Source organism: Saccoglossus kowalevskii, chromosome 5 (assembly GCF_978046115.1).
Source record: "Saccoglossus kowalevskii chromosome 5, keSacKowa6.1, whole genome shotgun sequence".
NCBI classification, from domain to species: domain Eukaryota; kingdom Metazoa; phylum Hemichordata; class Enteropneusta; family Harrimaniidae; genus Saccoglossus; species Saccoglossus kowalevskii.
Genome location: NC_140645.1, coordinates 23,779,984 through 23,793,442, shown reverse-complemented (window position 1 = coordinate 23,793,442; position 13,459 = coordinate 23,779,984). Strand labels below are relative to the sequence as shown.

The 13,459-nt window shown below is 33.4% G+C and overlaps 2 protein-coding genes across 2 annotated transcripts in view; both read left to right on the top strand.

Moving 5' to 3' along the window:
• LOC100366335 (beta-1,3-galactosyltransferase 1-like) overlaps positions 1–13,459 on the top strand; it is a 414,782-nt gene that overhangs the window by 314,662 nt on the left and 86,661 nt on the right. The window lies entirely within an intron of this gene.
• Positions 4,794–12,917, top strand: LOC146745912 (uncharacterized). Its single transcript, XM_085499240.1, has 10 exons — positions 4,794–5,565; positions 6,247–6,368; positions 6,512–6,681; positions 7,693–7,931; positions 9,845–9,883; positions 10,082–10,148; positions 10,854–11,107; positions 11,294–11,461; positions 11,632–11,772; positions 12,534–12,917. Exons 1-10 carry the CDS (start codon positions 4,816–4,818, stop codon positions 12,897–12,899), a joined length of 2,316 nt encoding a protein of 771 aa, XP_085355366.1. The 5' UTR covers positions 4,794–4,815; the 3' UTR covers positions 12,900–12,917.

Here is a 13,459-nt window from a genome sequence, read left to right as displayed (position 1 = left end):
GAAATGAAAAAAAAAAATTGCAAAGTGAAGGGTTCTTCAAAAAAAAAATTGCTGCTTCACCAGTGTAAAAAAAAAATATTTGTCACTATATGACTTAGGGAAAAATATGGCAATTCTTCCTGTACAAGAAGAAACTAGGTCATGTATAAATGGATGTCAATAATTCTGGTTTGTGGATTAATTAATAGCAGAGGGAAAATTAATATCTGCATTTCAATATTAATTTCAAAAACAATTTCACTCTAGTTGCATTTTGATTGTATACCATACATGCTCTATTAGAAGAGCATCTCCAATAGAAGCACATGTACGGCAACAATTGCATTGATTGTATACTGATTTATTAAAATATGATGTATTTTGACCATAGAAACACCTCTGTTATTTACATAAGAGCATGCTCTACTAATAGAGCAAATACGGTATTGCATGCAATATCTCTAACAATTTAGCTGTTTTAGTTTAAATACATTTACAGACTAAAACAGAAACATTATTAGAAAAGTTGCTTGCAATATTGCTGACTACTGTAAAATACTTTATTTTCTCTGGAATTTATTTTCACTGAAAACAGCTTTCTGGCATTGTGTGGATCAAATTTTCACTATGTTGTATTAAGACTCAATGCAACGTATAGAGAAAGCTGCATTTTCACTGGAATTTATTTTGCAGAAAATTGACTACAGGCAAAACAGGGAAAATAAAATGCCAGTGCAAATAAAGCATTCCAAGCTATGTTATGTGACCACAATAATAGACAAGATACATTCATGATTGTATGGAACCATGTTTTATTAAACAAGTAAAAAATAAAATAAATATTAAAGGAAGCTTAGAAAGAACTCCTGAGTTCTGAGAGTATTGGAGACACATTAAAATTAATCAAAATTTAAGATTTGCTTTTCAAACAAGAAGCTTGGCAACTAATTTATGTCTGCTATTTGAGATGCACAACATGAAAAAATGTGATTCACATTATCACAATTTATAATACATACAGAAAATAAATTTGATTTTTCATCCATGGTTTTTATTCTAATTTGTTCCAGAGCACCTCTGCGATGAATTCAATTTAAATCTGATTTTTGTTTAATACATTATCAGAAATGGGCTAATCATAGATAATCAATATGCATTAAACTAATCATGTCTGTGGATTAACTCAATGAACGAAATGAATTATTATACAAATTGAGAAATTATTATGTATAGATTTAGGTCTGTATTTCCAGGGTGCACATGTACAAAGTTTCATTATAATGTGATGATTAATCATAACTAAATTAGTTGAAAGCTGAAAAGTAAATTATTATAGATTTATATTATTATAGATATTATATAATTATTATAGATGTATATAAACCTAAGACTAACTTGATCATCACGTTGTGTTAGAGTATATATGTACCAAGATTTATTAAATTAAGATAAGTACTGTCACAGACCATCTATGTAGGAAGTTTCATTGAAATGTGATTATAACCAAAAATTATGATTTATTATGCAAATTAAGTAATTAATATGATCTGATTTTAATCCCAAACTAATCAGGTCTGTGTATTGTCCGAGAACATCTATGTACCAAGATTCATTGAAAAGTAATGAAGTAATAGTACTTGAAATATCAAAAGCTAAAAATTGATTAATTAAGCAAATTAGGTAATTAATATTTCTCATATTTGTCTGTGCATCGTCCTATGTATCAATGCAAGTTTCATTGAAATGTGATAATTAGTACCTGAGATATCAGTGGAAAAGCCGAAAATTGACTAATCAAAACCTAATCAAATCTGCGTATTAGCCCAGAGCACCTATTCACCAAGTTTCATTAAAAAACAACATACGGTTCTTGAGATATCAGATCACACATACAGACAGGGTAACTGCAAAGACTTCCCATCGTGTGCTTCACGGGAGTCAAAATTAAATAAAACATAATAAAATAAACATTAAAATAAATGAGAAAATTTTTTTGTCAGCGAATGTTTTACATCACACTCTTACAGAGCAATCTCGTTCTGACCTACAATCCGACTCTCACCACCCACCTCACTTTCACCACCCATCTCATTCACACCTACTATCTCATTCTCACCACCCACCTCACTTTCACCAACCATTCCACAATCACCACTCACCTCACTCACACCTACTATCTCATTCTCACCACCCAACCCACATTCACCAACCATTCCACTCTCACCACCCACCTCACTCGCACCAACCATTCCACTGTCATCAGCCACTTTAGTACATGTAGCAGTCACCTGCCTTTTAGCCCTTTTTGTTACAATGTCAGTGATCTTTTGTTGCTTTGTAACAGGATGTGGGGACGATGCACACTTTCTCTTCTTTTTTTTCTTTTTGTTTTTGAACTGCTGACGAACCTTTTTAGTCCCAGTTCGAACGAAGTCCGGAAACGGGGATTATTAATTTGGGTTCCGTCCGTCCTTCTGGATCCATTTATCGGACAGCCTTTGACCGATCTCGTTCAAACTTGGTATACAGACAATCTATGATGACCTACATATGCCAATTTTCGTTACGATTCAATTAAATATGGCTGATTGGCAGCCATTTTGTCCCTCAAATTTGCTAAATTCTGATATTTAAACGTGAACAGGGCGATTTCAATCAAAATTTGTATGGTGATCATGCATATTGGGTTATTGGTGCACATCACTTTTTTTCAAGATTCGGGCCAAAATGGCCGACTCACGGCCATTTCATTTTTTTTTCATTTTTGTGTTGATTCCTCTGAAAGATATTATCGCCTGATTCACTTGAAAGTTTTTACATAGGTACTAAACTTCAAGACAATACAACACCATGTTTTGTTTAGAGATTTGATCAAATTTGCCGAAATGGCGACCATTTTGTTTAATATCTTAAATTCACAGTCTGTAACGTGTCTGGAACTGTTTCCCGAAGCTGAATAGGGCAATTTCAATCAAATTTTATATGATGATCATGTATATTGGGTTACACATGCACGTCATTTTTTTTTTTCTTCAAAATTTGGACCAAAATGGCCGACTGTTTTGTCTTGAGATTTGATCAAATTTGTCGAAATGGAGGCCACTTTGTCAAAAAACGTAAAATAGCAGTAAAATATCAAGTCTTTTCTACCTCTGTTGAAGATAATGAAAAAAAATGTTGGATACAATGAACTCCTAAAAAAAAAAAATTTGCAAGCAAACCAAAATTGCCTTTCACTGAGCTGACCTCCCCCCTCAAAAATCAAATGGTCCAACCCTTTTATGCCCCACAACCATTGCAATAAAGGGTCTGATTTTCAACATATGCATAGTTCTTCACACCGATGAAAAATGTCCATCAAAACATCTTGTTATAAACTTATCATACTTATTATAACTTATTATTTTTATTTATTTATTTATAACTTATTATATTTACAAAAATCATTGTGGAAATTTGCAGAATTTTTTTCTATCAATGTCCAAAGTTGGACGACTTTTGCGAAAAATATCAGGGAAGAAGTAATCACTCATCTTGGAAGCATTCGTATGCAGAATTTCCAGTACCTATGAGTGTGAAATGACCTTCGTGATCCGCTAAAGATCATTGCACATGCACAATTTTTTTTATTCATGGTTTGCGCATTCAATTTTATAGACGATGTATAAACGTAATTTATTTTTTTTAGTTCTACTCTAATTTTCTTGTGTCAATAAGCAGCTTTCATCATGTAGATAAAACAAATTCTAAATAAAGAGCGAAGACAAAAGGTGTTTATATGATTGACACTGGCTTAAACATCATCTTGACTCTTCCTCTTTTCTTACCTCCATGACACGACAAAGCCAGCTTTAGTGGCCTGGGCATCCCCTACCCTCAGAAAAAGAAATTGCAAAATAAGTACCCAAAACTGCATTCTGATGGCATTTGGAGGCATTTCTGAAAGAATTTATGAGAACAAATGAACTGACAGGCCTAATTTTACTTTATATATTTACCAAGATATTTAAGGTACCAGTAATGTTTATTCATGGAAAAAATACATAAACTGAGTTATGTACAATATATATTTTCAGACCTGAGTGGTAAAAATGATTCATTCAGGAACTAGATAGAATAGATGATATGATATGATGAGAGAGTATGCACACTTCAGCTTACAAAATACACAAAAACTAGGAGTAGTCCATTCATGAGTAAAAGGTCAGACAAGTTAGATTTTATGGTAACAAAATTCTTTTAGTTATTAGGTAGCCCATGTTTGAAGTGCATCATCATGCTTCTAATTATTTCACCAAAAATGTGTCTGTGTAATATTAAGAATATATTTGATATTCTGTTTTTTGCAAAATTATAATGTTACAGTATTACATTACTCATTTTGTTAAAACAAACTTACTGAAATATGACTCTGGAATAACTGGAGTAGCACAGTCTACCACCCCATACAGTTTGGCAATGGTGTGTATAGTATATTTGTGAATTTGAAAAATTCAGGGAGATGCCAAGGAATGTCCAGCAGAGCACTATCATGTTTATTAGATAATGATTTATGTATACTGCACTGATCTTAAATAATTGAATGTTGTGTCAGATGTGAAAATGTTTTTTTTTTTTTTTTTTAGGAAAACCTGCTAAAATAGCAAAATATGAACATATTTTATAACAATGATATATATCATTCATTATTGTTTATATAAAAAACCAAAACCCGTAAGGCCCTGTATTTATTATAGATAATTATGACACAATTTTTTTCTTCTTTCGCATGAAATAATAGATTGCTTTGAATCAACCCTTGTGGATGGAGAGTATAGCACAGAAGTTTATACAAGCATGGATAACAGTGATACAAGTGACATTTATGATTTCAGTACAACTCTCGTGGATGGTGAATTTGATTTAAGCATACATGATAATGACATTGAAAATATATCTGATTGTATGCAGTCATCACCTTTGAATGCTTCCACTCCCCAAAAAAGACGTCGCATATCAATGCCCTTACAAGATCCAAGAAATGTGCTGTTTAGACAATGCTGTGAAGATCATTGTCTTTTTCACTTAAGCCCCTTTGATGTTAAAGACAGTGAAGCAGTATTTAAAGAACAATACAGTGAAAGTGCACAAAAACAGTACATACTAAGCCAGATTCGCCAACATTCTTACACTAAATATGTGAAGAATAGAGCAGTTGTGACAACTGTGTTAGTAATAAATGGTAAGAGGGTTTGCCCAAAAGCATGGTGCCTTGTGTATAATGTATCTGATAAAAGATACAAAGAATGTGTGCATGCTTTTGTTCAGAATAAGAAAGAGCTTGTTCATAAAAACAAGGGAAGAAGATGGCAGATGGATAAAACAGCAAAAGCTCTTGGTTGGATGAGATTTCGCTTTGAAAGAATTGGTGATTTTATGCCACATAAAGAAAAAATATATCTACCCGTCTTCTATAATGCCACTATGCTGTATGACCGAATGAAGAGGGAGCTTGCTGAACGACTTTGGAGTGAAACTGATGTGATATGTTATTCATATTTCCGTGCTGTTTGGCTGAAATTTCTGCCAGAGTTTGTGATTGAACAAGTAAGTACATGGACATTTTTGTACATAATATCAATGCATTTGTTCAATCTGTGGAAAAATCAGCTAAAGTTATTTTTGTTCATAATTACATGTAGCATCTCAACAAATTGCCCACTTGACACTATATGTAGTTTCTTGTGTTATAACACTTGTGTGAAAAACATTTATTTAAATAAATTTTTCTACTTCAGCGATATTTTCAGTCTCGAAAGAATGAACCCAGTTGCATCAATATTTGGTGAGAAGTGCTACCTGTATATCTAGTGAATTTACAATTAATATAACTATTAATTATTAACCAAAAAGGCTGACAGATAATAATTTGCTGCAGGAAAAACATGTCTGGTGGTCCTTTAAAATGTGTTGGAAAGTCTGTACTTGATTCATATGACAGACAACCTACTTCTAAGTTCCCATGAATGATATCACAACCAGTATTTGGTACCATTTTGAAAATCTAGCACTATATTTACAGGGATTTTCTTATCTTTGCTTAAAAAAGTTAAAATCGGATGTAAAAATCAAAACTAGACTCGACTAACTCATGGAGAGTTTTTGCACAAACAATACATAAAAGATACATAAAAAGCAAAATGTTGTGTCTATATTCTGAAAAAAAAATTGTACTTAAAAATGTGTATTCTGTATTTGACAAACAGTATGTAATTTTTTTTGGAATAGCGAACTGAATTTAGTGTGTGTGGAGATTGTGTACAAATAACAGAGGCACTAGAACAAGCAACATCAGAAGCAGAAAGAAATGCAATAAGAAAGACAAAACATCAGCATGAACATCTTATAAGGTAAGATATTTTGTACATTCCATTCTATACTATAATCGCAGTTTCAATATTAAATGTAAACATGCTCTGTGCAAAAAGGTGTTGAAAGTACCTAGTATGTATGTATTGCGAGATGATTTCCGAACTTATCTTTGTACATGCAGCACAGAAAGAAACTTTTACCATACTGCACGTGAAATGGCTGTAAGAGAACCAGAAGAGCTAACATGCATTATACAAGATGGAATGGACCAGAAAAAAACGAATGTGCCAAAGCTATCAAAAAATGACAAAAACACAGAACATCTTCTACGAGTACCAATGCATGCAACAGGTGAATAAATACCACATTATTGTAATTCTGAAAGTTTAGTTCAACAAATGAATGCTAGTAAAACCCATCATTTGCCCATGGTCCATCTGCTAATATAATTGCATTAACCCCATATTTTTCCTCTTGAATTTTGAATCACTGAAGAATGTCCCATCTTGATAACAACATCGATGATAACACATGCTAGAAATCGTAAAGGCTCAAATGCTTGTTTGTAAACATTGACACGCTATGGCCATCTGACGCATACGCATGTGATGACTCCCCCGCTTTAATAGTAACATATTTTCAATCGGACTCTTCTTGCAAAGACACTAACACAAATTCTTATACCTGGTAAATGAACATGCAAATACTGGTCAGTGATTAATTTGCATGCTTTGTGGTTAGGTCATTACAATATTTGCATCATCAGAATGGCCCAATATACTGTAAAATGATTCATTTTCTCTGGGTTTAAATTGTCAAAATAAGGGCAAATAAAACCCAGTGAATGGTTAATCCCTTTACAGTACTTGGTGGATGGGTTTGTCATAGTACTCATATGTATTTGGGTCATTACCATGATTTTATCAGTATACTTTATTTCCTCTATTAGAAGTGTACTTCTAATAGAAGTGCATCTAGCCCAAAAATTTTGACCATAGAAACACCTCTGTCATTTACCTGTGTACTTCTAACAGAGAAAATACAGTAATCCTAATTTGTAATTCAAATCAAATGGTAGAAATTTACACACAGGTGCAAGGCTACAATACTTGCCCACTAATTATTTTGATGTAACTACCTGTTAAAAATGTTATCCACATCAGTGTTTTTTTACTTTCATGTGAGAAGAAGCTGATTGAGACTTATAAATAAGAGAATTTCAAATTGAAACTAATGCCAATAAAAATACAATATAATAATAACTGACTAAAATTGTTTAAGGACAAGGAGTTCACCTCCTATTCACGATGTAGCTTGTGTTTTTTTGTGTTTGTGATTAAAGGCTTTTTTTTCTGTGCTTAGGTTGTTTGTTCCATACAAATGTACCAGAGGGTAAAATAGCATCTGTGAGACTTGATATAAATCAATTCCCACATGATAGTAATATGACAATGAACAACTTCCTTTGGACATTGGAGGATAATGTGGACAGACTTGGGCGTAATTTGCATGCCCAGTTTGACAACTGTTTTCGGGAAAACAAGAACAGATTCATGTTGTGCCTAGGAAGTTTGCTAGTGGAATTCAATATTTTTCATGAGGTATGTCATCATGTGATTTTTGTAAGGATAGTTTTATAAGCGCAGTTTGATGATCTGTTCAATACACACATGATTATATCAATGTAAATGAACAAATGATTTTCACAGTATTTTGTGTCTTACGACCAGCTATATACAGTGTGTGGCTAACATCATATGTGAAGCCCTTTGTTTTGGGATAAAACATATTTTCTTTTTAGCACATGTTTCAGGAACAGTGACATAAATTTCCACAGCAGCCTGCAAGTGAGTCTAAGCTTAGTGGTGGTAATAAAAAAATACATGATGATTTTGTGAATTTATATGTGATTATTCCCTCCTTGACCAACAGCACACCTGCAATGCTAAAAAAAATATTGTTGGGGCATTGAGCTTAATTTGGTTCTTTACCACCACCAGCAAAAATAGGCCTATATTATATGCCTGGCCAGCTACAGCCAAAGGTGTTCTTAAAGTTGTATTATGTTCAGTGTTCTCCATAAGGGGTTTTAGGTGGGCGGCTTGACCATAAAATGTTACAGTCGCCTAGTTACTGTCTCCACTCGCTCACTAACATACATCCAGCTGAAATGATTTGTAAAAAGCTTGCATTGTTCTTCCCAACCCAAAACAAAAGCGTAGTTGCCCAGCTCTTTATTTTGCTATTGTTTCAAGAGTCCAGAGATAAACAATGACCACTGGAAGTCTGCAAGCAGTTATCAAGTGTATTCATGGTAATGTGTCAATCGCCTACATTCATTGTCGCCTGGCATTGTTGACACTTATTTGCTCACAATACACAACTACAGCAGTTTCACTTCACAGCTGTATTTTTAGTAATCGTCTTCCGATCACAAAATAAGGGAGTAAATACGAACGAAATATATATGCAAACAAAATAAAAAATATATTAGCAGATTGCATGTAAACTTGAAAATTCTAGTCGTATTTATAACGTTCCCTTGATTTTCATCATGAAACAACATGGAGAAGGCAAATTGATTGATGACCTTTTGGCCTAGGTTGCATGAGGGAACAGTGCATTCTGGGTATTTGTATACTGAATTTGGAAATTTGTATTTACGAATATTGCCTCATATCGTGTTCCCCTGACAAATTATTGGCATAAATCAGGTAAATTGAGGAAGAAGGTACCCGGATTGAGGTTAACATACAGTTATGGCAAGAGGTAGACATACAAAAATTTTAACCTCTATTACAATAACCTGATTGGCTGTCATGGTCATGAGGTATAATAATAACAATTGTTGCGCCGTTATGAGGGTTCCTAATTGTAAAAACCTAATATATGTGCATACTTCAAAAAACGATGAATGTTATTCCAATGGCTGGTCTGTTATATGCAGGTAATACCATTGTCCTTAAAATCGAAAGGATAGGCATGTTTTACCTGCATTACGTTGATATAAGAAAACTGTAAGTTAGAAAGTAAAACTTGTGGTGAAATAAAGATATGTACGCATGCACAGAACGAAAATGTTATCATATCATATGCTAATTTTATGTAAATGAAGAGAGTAAAAAATGTTTCGCATTCTGTGGTGAGATACATCAAACGCGAAACACGCACTGTGACAATAGAACTAGCAGTGTTCCCTAATTGGGTGTTGGGGGACTGTCCTTGATTTGAGACTCTCAGAGTTGTTGAGAACTCAGTCTTTAGAAGCAGACTGTTTTCAGGCTTTATACTGTATGTAGCATAGTGAAACATTTTTAACAAAAATTAAAACATAACAACTTTAAAACATACTGTATGTATATAGTTATAATATAATCATGTATATAAAATATTTTACCATTTTTTTTAGGATACACCTTCTAAAGATGCTTTCTCTTTCTTCACGATAAAACAATATTATTGTTTAAATATAAATTAATACCTCATGAATCTCTTCTGCTTTTAAATTTTGCAGGTGCTGTTTCATTTTTTGCCAGTTGGACACACTCATGAGGTAATTAGTTACATTTGTATCTGCAATCATGATATGACAAAATCAGTAAGTCTAAAATCTAATGAAACTGTAAATTGTGACTTTTAGGATTCCAATGGTTGTCAATGTCATTACCGGTAGTTCATTTAATATCACTCAGCATATGTTTTAGCAAAAACATGTACAGTTATAAAACCCATTCTCTCTTTGTGCCTTCAGGATGTGGACCAAATGTTCAGCAGAGTGTCCACTGCTCTATATAAAACCAATGCATACACAATACCAGGTAGATACAACATTATTCAGCATTATCATTCACCACACACAATAAAAATAAACTGCATTTGTGAAGAATTTAAATTTTTTCTTCATCTGTCTAAACTGGTTAATACTTTTCACACTATTTTGGTAACATTCATTAAAATAAACTACCAGTAGAGTATTTAAAAATTAGATTAAAATCTATCTTAAAAGACCAACAGTCATGTCATCCCAGTGTGTAAATTATATGTAAATAAACATTTCACAACACATTAATGTGTTGGGCTTATTCAAACAAGACGTGCTGGGACAACTGCCACACTTTAATGATATGATTATCAGTCAAAACCTGAGCCTCCCTCCTTGCCAAGTTAGTCATTTACTGGCTATAAACTACTTGCAAGTATGGGATTTTTGGTCAAATTTCAGCTACAAATCTTTTAGTCAAAACTGAAATCTTTCCTGAATGTTACCATTATTTACTATTAACTGCCTTTGCTTCAGATTATATGTTTTTATTTTTTGGCTAATTTGTAATCTGATTTGGCAAATACGAACTTAATCTTATTACAATTGTACATACTCCAGAGAGATCACTGTTTTGTTAATCTGCAAGTGACTCTACGTGTCTTGTGCACAGAGATTCAGGCTATCATTTATACATAAATAACAACTAATTCCATTGAAACAATGTGACATGTTTTCAAAATGATATCTTGGTAATTTTTAGATTTGGAAAATGTCATTCATAATAGTTATACCCCAACCATTGATGTCAAAGAAACTAAGTATATGTTCAATATCAAGGAATGGCTCGAGCCACACATGGAGTCTACCTTCAGAGGGCATTCTGTGCCCCACTGTTTCCGGTTTAGAAGATTTAGAGGTGTTGTAAGGATGCATTACAAGATGTGGTCTTCTGATCCATGGATACCAGAATACACGGAGGGTGATGAAGATTCGTATGGGTTAATATGCTGTAGTGTAAGTAAAATCTGTCTAAGATTATTATCGATTAATAAGATGCAGATTCCTTTGTTGAATTAACCATGAAAATAACATGTCACAGAGCCATCAAAATGCATACTTTGATCATTGGTGACAAAAAAAAAAGTTCCCCAGCATTAATTCAAAGATGCTACTTATTAAATTAAACTAATTATATTACAGAGTGTGCCAGATGTGGATGACATTCCAGACTTTGTGCAACCATGTTTGGAGAAAATTGATGTTCCTAAACTGATGAAGGACATACCTAACGGTTATGGGTCACGGCTACCAAGTGGTGCACACGAATACTGGAAGACATTTTTTGATGCCATAGGAGAGTATGAACAGGTACATCAGTCAGTTTATGCTCAGTACTTGGAAAATATTAATTGCAAAGTATAAATATATACAAAGTATATAAGTTGCCAACAAAACTATATGATTGTTAAATATTGGATTAAAATTTTTTCATATTGTTTAACCCAATGCGAAATCATTTCTACCTTTTATCTATGCAGATTCCAACTAAATTTAATACATGGCCATTGAAGACACTGGCTGAAGCAATGGAAGCACGAAACACCAACAACGTAGATAATACTGCAGTTCCTGACAATATAACAGAAATACAAAATAAATTGGCAAGACCATGTCCTCCAGTATGTACATTTTATTACCTTAATCTTGGAAAGGTATTTTAGGGGGGGGTAATGTCTGTCCCGCCTGCGTCGTTGTTGTCATCATTGTCCATCTGGCTTAAACAATTTTGTGGGTTCAATAACTCAGGATTTTATCCAATTCTTTTCAAATCATTTGTTGTCAAGAATGATAACATCTCAAACACGTTTAGCTCATATATTGTTGGAAATATTTATGAAAATATAGTTTCAAAATTCACATAGACTTAACAATGGCTTTGTATATAGTCAACATGTTAATTGAAATGAACTTTGACCCAAGATAAAAACTGTATCCAGGAATGTGTTTCCATGAAACAATGACCTCTATTTGGTGATCTTTACTAAAAATGGCTAAATAAGGGATGAACCATTTTTTTTTAGGAATGATATTTTACGTCTAACCATGTAATTTGTATCACGCTTGAAGAACACAAAACATGTGGGAGTATGGGTAGCTCACCTGACTTTAAATGACTTTTTTTTCATTATATTTTTATATAAGTATCTAGGTTGCTTTTTTATTTACAGTGTTTGTACTTTGATGATGGTCCTCTTGTATATTAGTTCATTTGGTAACATTACATAACAATATTTTTGTAGGTGCGATGTACAGATGAGTACTTTTTTCGCAGTACATGTTGATGGTACAATTGACATTACATTATTTTTGTTCTTGAGTGGCATTCTTGTAAAGTGCTGAAGCATGTCAGATGTTAACTTTATTTCCTTAATTGTTTCAGGTTGTTATTGGTAATCAGGGTAGAAGAGCTGAAGATGTGCAACAGGTAGAGGACTACAGTACATTACAAGTAGGAGTAATGGTAGCTGTATTTTGCCCAGAATATAACGAATTACCACAAATTGGGAAAGTTGTGGATGTGACAGATGACCAGTTTAAAATTCACTGGCATTGTGGCAAGTGGAACACAGCCTGGATACCACATTTTCAAAGAATTGGGAGGAAAAAGACACCATGGGAGGATTGGCAACCAAAAGAATCTGCTCTTCTATGGGACTTTCATCTGACAGCTAGGAAAATGCTAAAAAAAACAACTGTGGAAGAGTTGAAAATTAGATACAGGACTCTGAAAATTGAAAACTCATAATATAACAATTGCAGTGTAGTCCCCAATTGTCTTGTTTTGAGAATGCGTATGACCTTTTTTTGGCCACTACATTTACAGTGGCTGCCATAATCATTCATTCAGGAAACCAACTAAACACATTAACTGTTCTTTTAATGAGTTTCCTGCCTGCTTTGCTAGACAAGTTTTTTATATTTTATTTTTAGTGTTCATTGGAATCGCAACAGGCTTCAAGCAAGTCTAACTTGTCGCTGGTTACTGATACATATTACGACTTCATACACTGATACAATTTACCAGTCTTGGCACTAGTTATATAACATGCCTAGCAAAGTTGACAGCAAACTTTTTATGGAAACAACAATATTGCAAAGAAACTTCATAGGGGCTTTGCAGTTTTCCTAAACGAATTATTATTGTACCTGCTGTAAAACAGAGTAAATCTATTGTACAAAGGGTGTGGTAATATGTGTGTCCAATGCAAATTTGCAGTCAGTCATGTGATAGTTTTTTTTTTTAAATCAGGAAAGCTTCACAATTTACAGATTCATTAATTTAGTGGGATGTTGTTTTAATGGCCC

Coding starts and splice junctions, on each gene's coding strand:
- LOC146745912 (XM_085499240.1), top strand. CDS start 4,816: ATGGATAACAGTGATACAAGTGACATTTATGATTTCAGTACAACTCTC. Junction 10,149..10,853: donor CAATGCATACACAATACCAG/GTAGATACAACA, acceptor GGTAATTTTTAG/ATTTGGAAAATGTCATTCAT. Junction 11,462..11,631: donor CCATAGGAGAGTATGAACAG/GTACATCAGTCA, acceptor TTATCTATGCAG/ATTCCAACTAAATTTAATAC.